At 55.7% G+C, this 19,447-nt stretch overlaps 1 protein-coding gene across 18 annotated transcripts in view; it reads right to left on the reverse strand.

The window, feature by feature from the left end:
* TOP1MT (DNA topoisomerase I mitochondrial) overlaps positions 1-19,447 on the reverse strand; it is a 69,163-nt gene that overhangs the window by 17,961 nt on the left and 31,755 nt on the right. For 7 of the 18 annotated variants that reach the window (XM_016958953.4, XM_063816068.1, XM_063816069.1 and 4 more), the window contains 12 exons: positions 19,187-19,308; positions 16,061-16,183; positions 15,185-15,372; positions 14,324-14,468; positions 13,838-13,981; positions 12,334-12,519; positions 8,997-9,065; positions 8,614-8,728; positions 7,000-7,127; positions 6,728-6,822; positions 1,063-1,212; positions 351-538 (listed from right to left, as the gene is read on the reverse strand). In XM_016958953.4, the coding sequence (XP_016814442.2) occupies positions 436-538; positions 1,063-1,212; positions 6,728-6,822; positions 7,000-7,127; positions 8,614-8,728; positions 8,997-9,065; positions 12,334-12,519; positions 13,838-13,981; positions 14,324-14,468; positions 15,185-15,372; positions 16,061-16,183; positions 19,187-19,252 (1,512 nt within the window). In that variant the 5' untranslated portion in view covers positions 19,253-19,308 and the 3' untranslated portion in view covers positions 351-435. 18 annotated transcript variants of the gene reach the window in all.

Genomic DNA, 19,447 nt, shown 5'->3' on the forward strand with positions numbered 1-19,447 from the left:
TTTCTTTTTTTTTTTTTTTTTTTTTTGAGACAGTCTCAACTCTGTCGCCCAGGCTGGAGTGCAGGGGCACGATCTCGGCTCACTGCAAGCTCTGCCTCCCGAGTTCACGCCATTCTCCTGCCTCAGCCTCCTGAGTAGCTGGGACTACAGGCGCCTGCCACCACGCCCGGCTAAGTTTTTTGTATTTTTAGTAGAGATGGGGTTTCACCGTGTTAGCCAGGATGGTCTCGATCTCCTGACCTTGTGATCCGCCTGCCTCAGCCTCCCAAAGTGCTGAGATTACAGGTGTGAGCCACCGTGCCCGGCTGGCCTGGGGACTTTTTCTAGTGATGTACAAGCACTTGCACACATTTTATTGTACAAAATTCCCCAGTACTGCTTTAATAGTGAAAAAAACACACACACATACAAAAGAAGTTTCAACACGGCTCGTCGTTAGAATTCAAAGTCTTCTCCTGCCATGGCGAGAGCCCAGGCGAACCTCTCCCGCTGTGTTTTGCTGTAGATCTTCTCCACTGGCACCCTGAACCGCTTGCACCTGCGGGAGGCAGCGTCAGCCCAGGCAAGCAGGCAACTCACCCACCTTGAAGGCCAGGTCAGGGTGCTCGGCAAGGGCGAGCATCCTCCATGCAGCAGAGACACCAGAGCCGCCTGGTGTAGCTGGGACCTGCTCCTCTAGGCCAACCCCACCCCACGCATGCCGCCACCCTGGAGCATCAGCGAGGTGTCAAAGACAACCTGCTGTGGCCCAGGTGTCCACCGAGCAGGGCGCTCAGCCACCTCCCACTCCCTGTGGGCAGGCTGAGCTCCACAGGCCCTCCTGATGCCTCCGAGTCCCAGGCCACTGTCAGCACCCCCACTTCACCCTGTCCATCCGAACGTTCAGGGCAGGGAGAGCTGATGACACAGGACTCAGCATCATGGGTCCCTGTCACAGGGAGGGCCTGTGCTGACCCCAGGGGACACAGGACAGGGGCAGTGCTGGGACTGAACAGAGGCCTCCTGGAAAACCCAGGCCCCCCATAGGCCACAGGTGGGAACTGAGACCCCAGGCACACGCACCAGGCAATGCTGATCCTGGGGTCCAGGTAGTTGAGCTTGGACGTGCCCAGGGCCACCTGCTTGTTCTCCTCCTTGTCCGTGGCCTGCACACTCAGCTGCGCCAGCTGCTCCTGCAGCTTCTCCAGGAGCCGCCTCTTCTTCTCCAGGACACTGGCAAGAGAAGAGGAGGCCGCGAGGCCCCGCGCTGGACTAGCGCCACCTGAGGAGACCTGCACTTCTCTGGCCCTGCCACCTTCCCTCCCAGTGCAGCCCTGTCCCTGTCATTGTCATCAGTCATCCATCACAGCAAAAGACCAGCCGGGATCAAAGGTGGAAGCCCAGCCCCACCCCAGCTGCCAAGTCAGATACAGAGGAGGGCCGTGGGCGGAGGGTGAGCAGCCCGTCAGGACCTGACTCGCAGGAGGGTGAGATGCTCGACACAACAGACTGAGGCCGGCCCAAACAGGACGAGGGCAGCGAGACCAGGCCCGAGAAAGCAAACACAAATGTCCTTTAACCTCCGGGAAGCCGCTAAGCCCTCCTTCCTGCCTCCTTAGGGAAAGCAAATTTCAGCACAGAGATGCCCTTTCCACATTACTTGCACCCTCCAACGCCAGAACGTCACCCACACATGCAACCTCTGACCCCAACTCTTCTAGGAATTTGTGCCACAAACACTCGAATGTGCGTGGAAAGACAAACTTGCGCCTGCAAAACTACGGCCGAGAATGGGGCAGCCCGCCGGGCCGGAAGCATAGGTCCGGGGAAGTGCCTTCCCAGCATGAGCCACATCCCCAGGGGCCGAGGGGCACATGAGGGGCTGCTGTTTATGTGAAAAAAAGGAGGGAAAACAGAGGAAGAGCCAGCACGCACACACAGTCCTTCTGGAAATGCTTAAGAAATTTCTTTTGTCTTTTTTTTTTTTTTTTTGAGACGGGAGTCTTGCTTTGTCACCCAGGCTGGAGTGCAGTTGCACGATCTCAGCTCACTGGAACCTCTGCCTCCCGGGTTCAGGTGAATCTCCTGCCTCCTGAGTAGCTGGGACTACAGGCATGTGCCACCACGCACATGATTTTTTTTTTTTTTTTTTTTTTTTGTATTTTTAGCAGAGACAGGGTTTCACCATGTTGGCCATGATGGTCTCAAACTCCCAAACTCAAGTGATCTGCCTGCCTCGGCTGCCCAGAGTGTTGGGATTACAGGCATGAGCAACCTTGCCTGGCCAGGAAATGCTAAAGAAATTTCACAGCAGCTGCCTCTGGGGACAGGAGGTCAGGGGTGGGTCACAGCCTTATTTTTCACTGAATACCCTTTGTTCCAATTGACATTTCCTTCGCACACGCCACCATTAAAAACAGACCCCTGCATCTCCGGATGCTCATCCTGAAGAGAAAACTTTTACCCTTTAAGAACCACAGCCAGGCCAGGAGCAGTGGCTCACGCCTGTAATCTCAGCACTGTGGGAGGCCAAGGCGGGTGGATCACAAGGTCAGGAGATTGAGACCATCCTGGCTAACATGGTGAAACTCCGTCTCTACTAAAAATACAAAAATTAGCCAGGCATGGTGGCGTGCACCTGTAATCCCAGCTACTCAGGAGGCTGAGGCAGGAAAATCGTTTGAACCCGGGAGGCAGAGGTTGTGGTGAGCTGAGATCATGCCACTGCACTCCAGCCTGGGCAACAGAGTGAGACTCTGTGTCAAAAAAAAAAAGAACCGCAGCCACAATAATGAGGAATGAATGAAAGAGGGAACAGGGAACATCACTGAAGAAATAAAAAAGATAATATGGGAATACTATGAATAACTGGGCACCAGCCAGTTAGACACCCTAGACTAAACAAATTCCCAGAAAGATACAAACTACCAGAACCGACTCACAAAGTATAGAAAATATGAATAGAACTATAACAAGTGATTATATCAGTAACTTTAAACGTCTCCCAAAGAAAAGCCCAGGCCTAGATGGTTTCACTGGTGAATTCATTTAACAAACTGACCCTAGCCAGGCAGCGCAGTGCAAGCCTATAGTCTCAGCTATTCGGGAGGCTGAGTTCGGAGGACTGCTTGAGCCCAGGAGTTCAAGACCAGCCTGAGCAACACAGCAAGACTCTCTCTCTTTAAAAAGGCACCAATTTTTCATAAACTTTCATGAAATATTAGATATTATATTAAATATTATTCAACTCGTTACCAGTATTACCTTGATACCAAAATCAATGACATCATAAGAAAACTATAGACTAACATGCTCATGAATACAGATGCAAAAACCTCAACAAAATATCAGCAAACTGAATCCAGCAATAGACAAAAATGATTACACAATTGCTCAAGTAGGATTTATCCCAGGAATGCAAGGATGGTTTCATATCTGATCAATTAGTATAATACATCCTATCAATATAAGGAAGGGACAAAAACAAGATCTCAACAGGTGCAGAAAATCATTTGACAAAATCCAATGCTCTTCATGATAAAAAAAAAAAAAAAAAACCTCAGCAAACTAGGAATAGAAGTAAATTTTGTTAACAAACAGCTTCTGTGAAAAACCTACAGTTAACATCATATTCCATGATAAAAGCATGAGAGTTTTGCCCCCAGTATCAGGAACAAGGCAAGGCTGCCCACTCATGTCCAGTGTACTGGAGATTCCTGCCAGGTCCATAATGCAAAAATATGAAATAAAAGGCATATGATGGGAAAAGAAGAAGTAAAACTATCTCTGTTTGCATACAATATGGCCTTTATAGATACAGTCCTAAGGGCCAGGCACGGTGGCTCATACTTGTAATCTCAGAGCTCTGGGAGGCCAAGGCAGGATTGCTTAAAGCCAGGAGTTCAAGAGTAGCTTGGGCAACATACAAAAATTTTCTTAGTGTAAAAATTAGCCAGTTGTGGCAGTTCGCACCTGTGGTCCCAGCTACTCAGGAGGCTGAGGCAGGAGGATTGCTTGAGCCCAGCAAGTTGAGACTATGGTGAGCTAGGATGCTGAGACATCTGGCTGTCCACATGCAAGAGAATGACCCTGGGCCCTTCCCTCAGACCACACACAAAAATTAACTCAGAACCAATGACCTAAATGTAAGAGTAAACCAATAAACCTCTTAGGAGAAAACAGAGAAATCTATCTTCATGGCCTTGGGTTAGGCAAAGCCTTCTCAGCACGCTGACTCATCCAAATCTTAAATGTGTCACAGGACACCAACAAGAAAGAAGAAAGACGTGGCCGGGCGCAGCCGCTCACACCTGTAATCCCAGCACTTTGGGAGGCCGAGGTGGGTGGATCACCTGAGGTCAGGAGTTCAAGACCAGCCTGACCGACATGGTGAAACCCCATCTCTACTAAAATACAAAAATTAGCCAGGTATAGTGGCGTGTGTCTGTAGTCCCAGCTACTCGGGAGGCTGAGGCAGGAGAATCGCTTGAACCCAGGAGGCAGAGGTTGCAGTAAGCCAAGATCACGCCACTGCACTCTAGCCTGGGTGACAGAGCAAGACTCCATCACCAAAAAAAAAAAAAAAAATAGGGCTGGGAGTGGTGACTCACACCTGTAATCCCAGCACTTTGGGAGGCCGAGACAGGTAGATTGCCTGAGCTCAGGAGTTCAAGACCAGCCTGGGCAACACGGTGAAACCCCGTCTCTACTAAAATACAAAAAAATTAGCCGGGCATGGTGGCGGGCGCCTGTAATCCCAGCTACTCAGGAGGCTGAGGCAGGAGAATTGCTTGAACCCTGGAGGCAGAGATTGCAGTGAGCCGAGATCATGCCATTGCACTCCAGCCTTGGCGACAGAGCAATGCTCTGTCTCCAAGGGAAAAAAAAAAAAGAAAGAACAAAGACAACCCAAGAGTGGGCGAAACATCGACGAGCTCTTACAAGTCAATAATAAAACAACAACCCGACTGGAAAATGGACAGAGGACCTGAGCAGTCATTCTCCAGAGACGATACAGAAACAGGCAACAAGCACCTGCAAAGAGCACCCACGGTCAGACGCTCCTTCACACCCACTGCGCTCTAATCGACACATGGAAAACTGACCCTACAGTGGCGCCTGGACAGAGGAATCGGAGCCCTCACACACTGCTGGTGGGGAGGGGATGGTGCCGCCGCCCTGGAGAAGAGTCTGGCACCTTCTTCTCATTTCCTGACCCCACAATGACAATCACAAACCTCCTCGGCGGCCAGGGTCTCCTCCTCCCACGGCTCCATGTGTCCCACTCTTGTCCACAAGGCATATAGTTTGTATTTTTAAAAATCACAAAGTTGGCCAGGTGCAGTGGCTCATGCCTGTAATCCCAGCACTTTGAGATGCCAAGGCAGGAGGATCACTTGAGGCCAGGAGTTTGACCAGCCTGGCCAACATGGAGAAACCCCGTTTCTACTAAATAAATAAATGAGCCGGGCGTGGTGGCGGGCACCTGTAACCCCAGCTACTCGGGAGGCTGAGGCAGGAGAATCACTTGAACCCGGGAGGCGGAGGTTGCAGTGAGCTGAGACCGCGCCAGCGCACTCCAGCCTGGCGACAGAGACTCCATCTCAAAAAAAAAAAAAAAAAAATCACAAAATAACAATTGAAGAGGAAAACAAAACTGGCCGTGGGAAGGCGCGTCTGAAGCTGCCACATCTGGGTTGGTGTGGGCGGCAAGCTACCTAGGTGCCGAGGCAAGAGACCGAGGGCACGAGCTGTTCCAGTATAATAAAATACATAAGAATAGTTATACTATAGATAGATCATAGATATGATTATATATGAATATCATTAATCATTAGTTGGTAGCAATTACTCTTTTTTCCAATATTGTAATAATCCTCGCTCTACAATCATAGCCTAGGAAAAACCAGGCCATACAGAGATATGAGGGGACATAGTGAGGAGTAACCAGAAGACAAGAGTGCGAGCCTTCTGTTATGCCCAGACAGGGCCACCAGAGGGCTCCTTGGTCTAGCAGTAACGCCAGCATCTGGGAAGACGCCCGTTGCCAGGCGGACCGAGGTCTAGCGGTAGCCTCAGTGTCAAGGAAAAACACCTGCTACTTAGCAGACCGGGAAAGGGAGTCTCCCTTTCCCCAGGGGAGTTTAGAGAAGACTCTACTCCTCCACCTCTTGTGGAGGGCCTGACATCAGTCAGGCTCGCCCGCAGTTATCCAGAGGCCTAACCGTCTCCCTGTGATGCTGTGCTTCAGTGGTCACGCTCCTAGTCCGCCTTCATGTTCCATCCTGTACACCTGGCTCTGCCTTCTAGATAGCAGTAGAAAATTAGTGAAAGTACTAAAAGTCTCTGATATGCAGAAATAATGGCGTAAACTGTTCTCTCTCTCTCTCTGCCTCGGCTGCCAAACAGGGAAGGGCCCCGTGTCCAGTGGACATGTGACCCACGTGATCTCACTTATCACTGGAGATGACTCACACTCTTTACCCTGCCCCTTTTGCTTTGTATCCAATAAATAACAGCGCAGCCAGACATTCGGGGCCACTACCGGTCTCTGCGTCCTGGTGGTAGTGGTCCCCCGGGCCCAGCTGTCCTTTCTTTTATCTCTTTGTCTTGTATCTTTATTTCTACAATCTCTCGTCTCCGCACAAGGAGAGACAGCAAGGGTCGTCTCCCACCGACCCTGTGGGGCTGGACCCTACGGGTTGGGACAGGGCCCCGGGAGAAGGCGTCTGAGGGCACGGGTACTCACCTCCTGGACTTGCCATCCCCTTGGGCTTTGTGCTCAGCCCTTGCCCTCCTCAGCTCTGCCCTGGCCTCAGCCACCTGCTCCTTCTTTGCCTGGATCTGCAGGAAAAGGGTCCAGACAGGGCTGCCCCTCCCCGTCCCGCACCAGCCCCTGTGCCCACACCCTTCCACACCCTACGTGCCCACCGCGGCTGGCTCCCCGGCCTGTGCCGAGGCTCTGGGGAGGGGGAGGGGTCCCTCAAGGGCTGGGCTGGGGGCTCTCCTGGGAGCTGCTACCTTCGTCTGGAGATTCTGCATCGACTTCTCAAATGTACTGGGGGTCGCTCGCTGATGGTTGCAGAGAATGGCCACGACTCGGTTGGCTCGGTTGTAGGATAAGATCTTAGCTGCTATGCTGTCCTCAGCTGAGAGGCACGGGCTATCAGAAGCAGCACCCACGGGGCCGGCCACCCTCCCTGTCTGCCCTGAGCTGGCCTTACTCAACGCGCCACACAGCGCAGCCCCTTCCACTCACACAGGCACCCACTGGGATGGGGAGAGTGAGGGCCAAGGGTCAGTGACCCTCCAAGGTGGCCTCGAGAGCAGGGCCCAGCGTCTTTAACCACAGCAACAAGGCTTCACGTGGGGCCACAGCACAGGTAGCACCACCCGGGCCTTCCCAGGCCCCATGGCGAGGAGGAGGCCCAGCCGCCTGGACGGGCGAGTCTGCCTGTCACAAGTCCCCGGCACCCGGCTTCCCCTGGCGACATCCCCTCAAGGTACCACGTTGTCTCCATTTTCCAGTCAAGAATGAGGTTCAGAGAACGTAAGCACTGGCCCCAAGGCACCTACTGGAGCGGCCACTCCTTCACGCCCATCCTGCATGGCCCACCCAGCTCTGGAAGCGCGTCCACAGTGGGCCCAGCACCTTCATTTCCTCTCCCAGGCCCGGCCTTGGCCTCGGCCCCTACGCCCTCACCCAGAATCTTCTGCCTCCCTCAGTGGAGGGCGCGTCTCCTCTGCTGGGGCTCTCACCTGGATGCCAGCTAGCTCCTCCGCATCCCACAGCCCCAGTGCTGCCCCAGCTCCAAGGCTGTCCCCAGGGCAGCACAGCACCGGCCTCTGAGGCCCACGGGTGCACGCAAAACACATGCCGAGCGTCAGCACCCCTGAGCACCCAGCCTCGGCGCCTCCTCCAGGAAGCCCTGCTTGGGGAGTGCAGTGGGCGCCGGGGTGGGAGGCACCCTCTGGACAGAGTCTGTGCGTCCAATCTGCCCGGACATCACAGAGCAGCCCAGACATCACGGAGCAGGGGCAGCGCCAGAGACAGAGGGAGGAGAGGCCCTCACCGAGCTTAGACGGCATCCCCAGGTTGATGGCAGGGGACAAAGAGCAGAGGGCCCTGAAGCTGAGACAGGGCCGTGGACAGAGGCCCAGAGGTCGGGGTGCTCAGACAGCTGAGGGCGGGAGGGACAGGACCACTGGAAAGTGCAGAGGCCTCCTGGGCCTTCAAGAAAGAACCCTGAGGAGGAGCTGAGGAACACCACCAGGCCTGGCCACGGGGGCCTGAGTAGGGCTCAGCAGCAGCAGCCGCCCCGCAGGGAGCACGTGGCTGGGATGCAGCCAAGGAACCACGCCTGGCCACGGGGTCCTGCGTAGGGCTCAGCAGTAGGGGCTGCCCCGCAGGGAGAACATGGCTGGGATGCCTGGGGTCCCGAGAGCCAGAACCTCCCTCCTCCTCCCCAGGACTCTGGCCACCTAGGCTGCCAAGCAGCCAGCCCACAACCTCAGCCCATTTCCCAAAGAAGTGGCCCCACCCCGAGGCTCACTCAACAAGGGCCAGCCGGGGAGCCCGGTCTGGGGCAGGGGCCGTGCTCCCCTGCGCTGAGTTTGGGTGTGGGGCCTGCTCACCGCGCGTCAGGGCCCGCAGCTGCTCCTGCAGAGTGATGGAGGCGTTGTAGGTCCGGAACACCTTGGCCGTCAGCCCGTCCATCAGCTCCTGGAGGTGCTTGTTCAGGCTGGTCGTCTGGGGAGGAAAATGGTCTCTATAATTACGTGGCTTTGCGGGGCCGTCCCAGCCTCCCGCAGGAAGGAAAGGGCAGGTCGGCCGTTGGGTCAGGACAAAACCCTGGGCCAGACTCAGCGCCCACGCCCTCTCCCTGGGTCCCGCCACCGCCCACTGAGGAAACACGAGCCGGCCGTTGGGTCAGGACAAAACCCTGGGCCAGACTCAGCGCCCACGCCCTCTCCCTGGGTCCCGCCGCCGCCCACTGAGGAAACACGAGCCGGCGTACGGTCAGCCTGTCGAAGAGGTTGTCCCGGGGGCCCTTGCTCTCCATAAAGAGCTGTAAGTTCTTGTACACCTGAAGGAGAAAGAAGGAATTTCAGAGGACAGAAAAAACCCGAATCCAGTGAGGACCTGAAGGGCGTCTACGCAGAGCCTGGGAGCCCACGGGAGGCTTCCCTGAGGAAGGTGGCCCGAGCAGCATCACCGTCACCTGTCGGCATCCTCCCGTGACACGGCCCCCACCCTCCAGTGCGGCAGTCACCGCTACCACACGCACAGGCAGCGTGCTCAGGAGGTGGGCGTGACTCCTGCCCTGCAAACCCCCGGGTGACCGTGGCAGGTGGCCCGGAGTCCCCGGCTCCTTCTTCCATCAATGCCGGATCTCCACCAGGTGAGCCCACACCCTTGTAATGTGAGACACTCATCTGACATCACAGGACCTCAGGGCCTTTGGGGTTCCTGTGTCCAACCTCCCTCCACCAGTCCCTTTGGGGAGAGGACATTAATTCCCTTCTGGAGAGACCAACCCTGCTCCGAGGAAACGCCAGCCTGCACCTGCACCCGTGCCTGCCCTCCCCTCAGTTTCACCTGCTGGTCCTCCTACAAGTGGCGGGCACCCTCCCTGAGCGCTGGGCATCAGCTCCAGGGCGGAGGTTGCCATGGCCTCTGCTCTGCTCTCTCCAGCACCAGCATGGCAGCCCTCCCTCACCAGACATGGGCAGGAGGCCCCGCACCCCCAACTGGCCCCCTCACCAGCCTGGCACCATGGCCGATGAACCCCATTCTACAAACCCACAGGCACCGGGACACGGCGGGAAGCCCCAGCCCACAGCTCCCGACTTCTGGCTTCTTCCCTCATCTTCCTCTACACGTTTGGTTTCACACCGCTGATCTTGACGAGGCTTTATATCCCGCCTTTTTCTCTACATCACATGCATTCCATTACCGAGTGCTCCCCTGGACAGCACTGCAAATGGCTGGCTAGTCCTCTGGACAGAGTGCAACTCCCCATCCAGGCCTGCACCACAGCCGATGCTTCACCACAGCAGGGGCACTGTGGTGAGCACCTCCTTGCCTCTTCCTTTCGTGTGTTGGCTTCTGTCTCCTACCTCCGATTAATTCATTCCTTAGGAATGACTTCCCGACCAGACTGCCTGAGGCCGGGCCCTGCCAGGGACTCCTGTTTCTCTGCTGCCCTCAACACCTGTCCCCAAACTTCCATTTCTGTTTTTCAACGGCTCCACTCCATCCCACGGTTGGGTCACATTAATTTTTTTATTTTTATTTTTAATTTTTAGAGACTAGGTCTGGCTCTGTCACTTGGGCTGGAGTGCAGTGGCACAATCATAGCTCACTGCAGCCTCCAACTCCTGGGCTCCAGCAACCCTCCCACCTAGCCCTCCCAAGGTGTCTGGACTACAGGTGTGGGCCTTGCGCCCGGCCTGAGTCACATTTGTGCTTTTGAGGTGCAGGGAGTTCGTCCAACGTCACTGCGACGTGGCGCCCACCCAGACAGGGGACACCGTGACTCTTCAGGACAGCCATTCAAAGGTGAGGATGCTCCCCAGGTTCCAGTCTTCCTTCAAGCCAGTCTGGAGACCAGAGATTTACCCAGCCCTTCCCGACCACACTCATCCCTCTGGGCATCGATGCTGGTGGAGCTAGGGGCTGTGGGGGTGGTGGGCAGCCACTAGTCCCTGCAGCAGAGGAAAGAGGGCAGCCCCTCCCAGGTGTACTGGGGTGAAAAGTGTTCCCGAAATTCATATCCTCACCAGAACCTCAGAATGTAACCTTTTTTTTTTTTTTTTTTTAAGACACGGTCTCGGCCAGCCGCAGTGGCTCATGCCTGTAATGCCAGCACTCTGGAAGGCTGAGGCAGGTAGATCACGAGGTCAAGAGTTCAACACCAGCCTGGCCAACATGGTGAAACCCTGTCTCTACTAAGAATACAAAAATTAGCTGAGCGTGGTGGCAGGCACCTGTAATCCCAGCTACTCGGGAGGCTGAGGCAGGAGAATCGCTTGAACCCAGGAGGCGGAGGTCGCAGTGAGCCGAGATCGCACCACTGTACTCCAGCCTGGGCAACAGTGCGAGACACCGTCTTGAAAAAAGAAAAAAAATTAAAAAAAGACAGGGTCTCATTTTGTCGCCCAGGCAGGAGTGCAGTGGAGTGATCAAGGCTCACTGCAGCCTCTACCTCCCAGGCTCAAGCAATCCTCCCACCTCGGCCTCTGGAGTAATTGGGACCACAAGCACCATCATGCGCAGCTAATTTTTATTTTTAATTTTTGAGACGGAGTCTCGCTCTGTCGCCCAGGCTGGAGTGCAGTGGCGCGATCTCGGATCACTGCAAGCTCCGCCTCCCGGGTTCACGCCGTTCTCCTGCCTCAGCCTCCCGAGTAGCTGGGACTACAGGCGCCCGCCACCACGCCCGGCTAATTTTTTGTATTTTTAGTAGAGACGGGGTTTCACCGTGTAGCCAGGATGGTCTCGATCTCCTGACCTCGTGATCCACCCGCCTTGGCCTCCCAAAGTGCTGGGATTACAGGCGTGAGACACCGCGCCCGGCTGTTTTTTTAAATTATTATTTTAGAGACAGGGTCTCATTATGTTGCCCAGGTGGTCTCAAACTCCTGGGCTCAAGTGATCCTCCCACCTCAGCCTCCCGAAGCACTGAGATTACAGGAGTGCACCACCATGCCTGGCCAGAACGTGACCTTATTTAAAAACAGGGTCTTTAGAGACTGATAAGATGAAGTCATAGAAAGAGTGGGCTGGGCCCTAACTCCAATACGACAGCGTCCTTGTGAGAACACGCAGAGGCAGAGACGCAGGGAGAAGATGGCCATGTGACAACGGAGGCAGAGACTGGGGTGTGGCAGCCTCAGGCCAAGGACACCCAGGATCCATGGCCCCACCAGATGCTGGGAAGGCAGGAGGATCCTCCCCGAGTGTGGGTGGGATGTGGCTCTGCCAGCACCTTGACTCGGACTCTGGCCCCCAGGGCTGAGCGACAATAAACGTCTGTTGTTAAACCACTGGGTCTGCAGTGCCTTCCTCCAGCAGCCCTGGGAGATGCTCTGGCCGGGGGTCAGGAGACGAAGCTGGCGTGACACACGTGCCCTTTTCAGCCCCCGACCAGCTCCCTTGTGACCCCTTGGGTCTACCATGGTGCACAGCCTCTCCTTCACCTTTACCCTGATCAGCCCCAGCACAGCAGGCCTCACCCAGCAGGCAGGACGCGGCAAACGGGCCACAGACCCCACGGCAGCTCTGGCACGCCCCCAGACATCCAGAGCAAATACGTGTCACGTAGCGGGGGCAGCCTGCACGAGGGCACTCACCGGCTTCTCCACCGGCACTCTGTTGTAGTAGCGGATGCAGTCCTTCCCCAGAAAGTCAAATTCCACCACGTGTTGGCAGCCATCGGCCTCCGGGTGCAGCTGGACGTGCTCCACGCGGAGGGAACAGCAGCCCACGGTGTCGGCCGCCTCACCGTCCTCCTTCTCATTTCCTGCTCTCAGCGCCAGCTAGTTGGTGGGGAATGGTCAAAGTGGGTGGTGCGTGCACATGCACACCACACACACATCACACACATATGCACACCACACACACATGCACACCACACACAGGCACGCCACACACGCACGCCACACACACAGGCACACCACACACACAGGCACGCCACACACATGCACGCCACACACATGCAAGCCACACACACATGCACGCCACACACATGCACGCCACACACATGCACGCCACACACACATGCACACCACACACATATGCACACCACACACACATGCACGCCACACACATGCACGCCACACACAGGCACGCCACACACACAGGCACATCACACACACACGCACACCACACACACATGCACACCACACACAGGCACACCACACACACATGCACGCCACACACACCACACACATGCACACCACACACATGCACACCACACACACACGCACATCACACACGCACACCACACACACATGCACACCACACACAGGCACATCACACACATGCACGCCACACACACCACACACACATGCACACCACACACAGGCACACCACACACACATGCACACCACACACACACACCACACACACATGCACACCACACACAGGCACGCCACACACACATGCACGCCACACACAGGCACACCACACACACAGGCATGCCACACACATGCACGCCACACACATGAAAGCCACACACACAGGCACGCCACACACATGCACGCCACACACATGCACGCCACACACATGCACACCACACACACATGCACGCCACACACATGCACGCCACACACAGGCACGCCACACACACAGGCACACCACACACAGGCACACCACACAGGCACGCCACACACATGCACGCCACACACATGCACACCACACACACATGCACACCACACACAGGCACGCCACACACACATGCACGCCACACACACAGGCACGCCACACACACAGGCACGCCTCACACATGCACGCCACACACACAGGCACACCACACACACAGGCCCACCACACACATGCACACCACACACATATGTGCACACATACATGCACGCCCCCCACAAAGACATGCCACACACAGGCACGCCACACACAAAGGCACACCCCACACACAGGTGCACACACACCACACAATGCACATGCACACCCTACACACATGTTCACACCCACACACGTGTGCACATGCACACACACCCCCATCAGAATGAGGTTCCACCCCACACACAGGCCCACGTCGCCACACTGCACCATCCAACTGGGAGTCCTCGCCAGGAGAACCAGGATGAAGAGCCGCCAGGAAGCGAGAAGGCCGCACACCTTATCGATGAAATACAGGGCCACCGCCCGCTGTCTCGTCTTCATTTCCCGAGACTTCCAGTCAGCCCGGTACTGGGAGCGGATCTCGTCCACGAATCCCCGCAGGCGTCGAGCTGTTTCAAACTTCTGCCAAGCTGTCTCCCCCTAAACGAAGAAAATAACAGGAAAGAAAACATTCACGTTCCTGTTAAATAACGGAGGAGCCTGTCAACTCTCCCTCCCCCAAACCTCGCGCTTCTCCACTCAGTGGTGCCGTGGTCAGGAGCTGGGGCAGCAAATCCAGCTGGGTGATGCCGGCAGTGAGCACCCATGCCCACTCCTGGCTTTGGGGCTTGTGCCTGCTGGCACAGCATGACCTCAGCACGGGCTGGCCGACTCCCAGCCCATCTCAGAAGCCTCTGCCGGCGCCCAGCTTACACACCTCCCTGCCGGCGTCCTCAGGGGGACCTCCTGGGGAGGAAACACCCTGCCAAGCCCTGAGCTCACCTTCAGCTTCGAGCAAGGGTTCAGCATGATGTACTTGATGGAGTTCTGAACGCTCTCGGTCCAAGCTGCCAGCCACGTGACGGTGTTATCGGAGCGCACCTCCTTCCACTGGTGCCCCGCCGGCGGCTCGGGGATCTTCGAGTCCCTGCAGCAGAACAACGACCCAAACATAACTTGGAGACCTTATTCTCTGGAATGCAAGCAAAAGGAGCTGCTCTGGTCAACCGTCCCACGTGGTGGCTATGGTGGTGGCATGGCTCCTGACCAAGTCTGGCATCAGAGGTGGCCTGCCTGGCAGCTCAGACAAAAGCAGCCGCTCAATCTACCCTCTGCACACACAGGAAGGCCACAGTGCACCAGGAGGCTGGGCGGCCACCCAAGCAAGGCACCGCTCTGCACGGACCTCTCAGCACCAACTGGGATGACGAGTGCCCTGCCCCACACAGCCTGGCCACTGGGGGTCCTGCAGGCAGGGTCCCTACTCCACGCTGCGGTCACACAGTACAACACGTGGCCCAGCGGTCCCCTCTCCACCACTTGGAATGTCCCTCCAATAAGTTCAAAACACCTAATGCTACTGGGCCATCCAGATGGTGTGGGATATGAAAACCACATGGAGGTGTCCTTGGCGGGAGAAAGTCTCAGCCATAGCAAGGCGAGGACTTCCGACCCCATGGGAAGCACCCTGGGAGGGCCGCCCTTGCCCGGCCACGCCTACAGGCTGAGCTCCACAGGAATGGTGTGGGGGTCACCAACCACATGTTTCTCGGTGTGCCTCGCTCTCCCAGGAGGCGAAGAAAAGCCAGCCTCACCCGGGTGGCGGGGGTCCAGTGCCCGCCTGCTGCCCGCCCGGCCACGCACCTGCTGCAGTTGATAACCACATCCTCTGGCATGATCCTTCTCTTCAGCATCCCCATCTTGGGATGGTCGCCACGGCCACGGAACAAGCCAGGCGGCTCAATCTTGAAATTGCCTATTTTTTCTTGGTGACCATCTAAAATACAGTAGCCGAACTCTCGCTGAAGTTTTTCTGCCTCTTCTTTTAGCTTCTGAGTTAATAAAACAGTCAGTGGACATTAGCAGTGAAGAGAAGAGAACAGGCCTCAGTCCGTTGTTGCTAACCCGGGACCACCCTGCTCTGTCTGGCTAACTCAGCTGGACCCTCAAAGCCCTTCACAATCCATGGAGGTCGCAGAGGCAGGGGACAGTGCAGGTGGGCTTGCAGGGGGCACCGAGAGCCATGGCCTAACCACCCCATGGCCTGGACTCCCCGGCCCCTGCACAGACTTCAGCTGTTTTAGGCCTAAGCAGTAAAGCCAGGTGGAGGGAGCGTGGCTGCCCGCCATGGAGGACGAGGGCTAAGGGAATCCCTGAGAAGGCCACATGGAGATCACAGCACGGCAGGTTCCTGTTAGATGTAGGGAGACGCATGGCACAGAACAGCAAGAAGCCGACTGGCCCGCACAAGCCCCGCCCTCAGCCCACGGCCCGTCTGGGAACCCTCCCTTGATCAATGATGGTAAATTATCCATTTCAAACCGGGTTTACTCTCAAATGTGCTCTGGGGAAGCGGAACGACACTTAAGCACATGCAGGGGCGCTAAGGCTGACGAGAAAAGAGCAGCTTTGTGAGAAGGGGCTTCTCTAAGGCCACAGGCCTTTCTCAGCCTTTGGGCCAGGCCGGCCTCTCATTCCCAGGGGCCACTTCAGGTCACACAACGCTCGAGGCAGCCCAACCTGCTTCTCCTCCCTGCTCAGGACTTTCCGGGCTGCGGCCTTGTCCACAAAGTATCTGTGGATCTCCGTGAAGTCACACTTGTCCAGGCTCTTGATGACTTCCCTCTCTTCCACTGCCATTTCCTGCACAAACCACAGACACGCGCTCTCACTATGTCTGAAGGACAGACATGCAGAGCGCTCTCGCCATGTCTGACGGACAGAAACGCGCTCTCGCCATGTCTGACGGAGGCGTGTGTGCAATAGGCAGAACCTGCCAAGGTCCTGCGGCCCCGTAAATAGAGCCTCTCCCCGCAGACCCCACAGATAGAGCTGGTTCTGTTATTGCAGGCGTGGAGTGGGGTGGGGCAGCCGAGGGCACAGTTCTCCAAAAGCAACTTCACAACAAGTCAGTAGTAAAACTGGCTAAAACCTTTGACCCAATAATTCCACTTTGAGATCCATCCTAAATAAACTCTCCAGTATGAAAACCCAGATGATGACCGCACTAAGGGCAACTGCAGAAACGCCATGACCGGACAGAGCAGGATACATGGTCGGGAGCTCATTTGGTGAACATGACGGGATTCGCGAGGGCAAAGTCTCAGTCCATACGTGCTGCTGCCACAAAATCCCGGGGACTGGTCAGTTGTAAATCACAGTCACAGCTCTGGGGGCTGGAAGGCTGGGATCAGGGTCCCAGCATTTGACGTCTATGGAGGGCCCAGTCCCTGCTTCTGAGAGGATGCCCTGAAGGCTGTCCTCACACAGTGGAGGGGACAGAAGGACAGAAGGGGCCCAGCTAATTCCACCCAGCCCTGCCCTAAGGCCCTAAATTAATCCTAAGGGCTGCAGCAAGGTGGAGTCCTCACAGCCCAATCAGCTCCTAAAGGCCCTCCCTCTGTCCTGTGGTGCTGGGGATTCAGTTTCAAGGTGAATTTTGGAAAGCACAGCAGAAAACAGTTTGACGATGATCTACCCGTGTGGAGACTAAGCGGGATAAAGTGCTAAGTGAGGAAAACATTACAGGCACACTGACCACACTCACACGAAAACTAGTGCCCAGGAAAAGCCAGGACGCGGGAACAGGAGACACTGACCTGAGGGAGAGCCGCAGATCACAGGCAACTGTTTCTCCTTTCGTTTCCTACACAACAAAAACTCTGCACAGCCCATGGACAAAAGCCCAGGCTTGCGGGCACCAGCTCGCGGTCCCAGTCCAGGCTCGGCCACTTAGGCGTGTGAGACCTCAGGAGCTGCTGCTAAACGTGTCTCGCTGTGGGATGGGGACGATCCGCCTCTTCCGAGGAGCTCAGGTACGACACCATCTGTGCCGGGATGGAGCCCCGCTCGGCCGCAACCACGGACTCAGGGTCCGTCCCTGTGTCTCCCGGGGCCGTCGGATCTGCCACCCACTCCTGTTCTGCTGCTTTGTGACACTGCCTCCCTTCCTAGCTCTGCTAGTGACTGGAAGAAGTGCTGACCAGGGGGAGAATGAGGATGCCGGGCAGCTGGTGCCACCTCACAAAGCTGTCGTGAAAGGCAGAGGGGTGGCATCAGGACAGAGGAAGAGGGTCCAGAAGCGGAGCCTGCACAGGGGACAAGGAAGCACAGGCTCCAGCAGCTGGCTCAGGGCAGTCAGACACCCACGTGCAACACACGAGCCTCGGCCTCTACCCCACACTATAACCAAAATTAACTCAGAGTTCCACCTAAACCAAGCTGACCTCAATGGAAACCTAAAACCAAAACTTCTAGGAAAAACATAGGAGGAAATCTCTGTGCTGCCGAATTCAGCAGATTTCTTAGACAAAACAACAAAAGCAAACCTGTGACAAAACATGAAACGTGGGACCTCATCAGTATTCCAAACTCCTGACCTTCCAAAGACATTGTTAAGAGAACGCAAATAGAAACTACAAACACCGTGAAAGATTTTTGCAAATCATATTTCTGATAATGGACTTAAAACAGGACACAAAAGTACTCACCATAAAAGACAGATTGATAAACGGCATAACTAAGTTACAGTTTTCTGTTTGGAGACCTCACTGAGAAGTGAAAAGGCAAAGTCTGGGAGATGACATTCACAGCATGTGCGTCCGGCAAAGAACCTGCACCCAGGATGCGTTTTTAAAACTCCGATAAATGAGCGAGGAATACGCAAGCAACTCAGTTTTTTAAATAGACAAAAGTTCACGAAAGAAAATACTGAAATGACACGTCAGTACACCAAAAGATGCTTAATATCACTTGTCATTAGGGAAACGCAAACCACACCCACGGCGAGGTGTTATTTTGTGCCCACTAGAAAGGTGCCTCGCACCCGCGGCGGGCGTGTGGACAGTTCAGCCTGGTGTTTCTAGTAAGCTGGACACACGTGACCCAGCAATTTCACCCCAAGTCCTGTCAGAGGCAACTCACACGTATGTGCCCTCACCCACGTGGGAATGTTCATGGCAGCTTTACACATGCAAAGGCCTAAAACAGGAATTAATCAAACACCCACGAATAGGGAAATGGACTAGCATGAGTCACGGAACGGAGGAAACACGACCCGGCCAGAGCCAGGCAGATGCTGCGGGACAAGCAGTCAGGGGCGAGCCTCGCAGGTGTGGTGCAGACAGAAACCCCGGAGGGCACAGAGTCCGCGGCACACACATAAAATCAGTCAGGCCATGGGCGAAGGGCAGTCACCTTGAAAATGAGCAAGGAAAAACCTTGAGGCAGCACCCTCCCCTCCAAAGAGCTTCTCGCCAAACATGTCTTCCTGGGGGCTGGGAAATGGCATGCGGCCTCCTCCACTCTCCTTCTTATATGCCAGACCCCTGTCCTTTCAGCGGTCCATGGAGTAAGGACCACAAATCGGCCTCCACATCCACAGCCTGCCTGGGAAGGGAAAGGTCTGAGGTGCACTAGGCTGGACACACTGGCACCGCCTATGGTCTCAGCTACTCAGGAGGCCGAGACAGGAGGATGGCTTGAGCCCAGGAGCTCGAAGCTGCAAAGAGCCATGACGGCACCTGTGAGTGGTCACACAGGGGCCACCGAGAACTTGCGAGGGGCGTTCAGAGGCAGCACTGCAGAACCGCAGACGCCTAGCCAGCCAGGTCCAGGACAGCTGTGGCGGCCGCCCAGGGTACCTACCTTTCGCCAGTCATTGAAGAAGTTCTTCCGGAAAACCTCCTTTGTTGTGTATTCATGACCTAACATCCTCCCATAAAAAGTGGCGACCTCCTCTGCTGCCACGCTCAATCTCACGGGCTTTCCTGCAGGCATCGGAAGACACATCGTATGAGAGAGCGGCCAGAGGCTCGGCCTCCAGCTGACATGACCTCATTGCTTTAAACTACGCTTTCGTGCGTACTATGCCAAGAGCAAGAAGCTAGGCCTTATTCTGTAAGTTCA

Source organism: Pan troglodytes, chromosome 7 (assembly GCF_028858775.2).
Source record: "Pan troglodytes isolate AG18354 chromosome 7, NHGRI_mPanTro3-v2.0_pri, whole genome shotgun sequence".
NCBI classification, from domain to species: Eukaryota; Metazoa; Chordata; class Mammalia; order Primates; family Hominidae; genus Pan; species Pan troglodytes.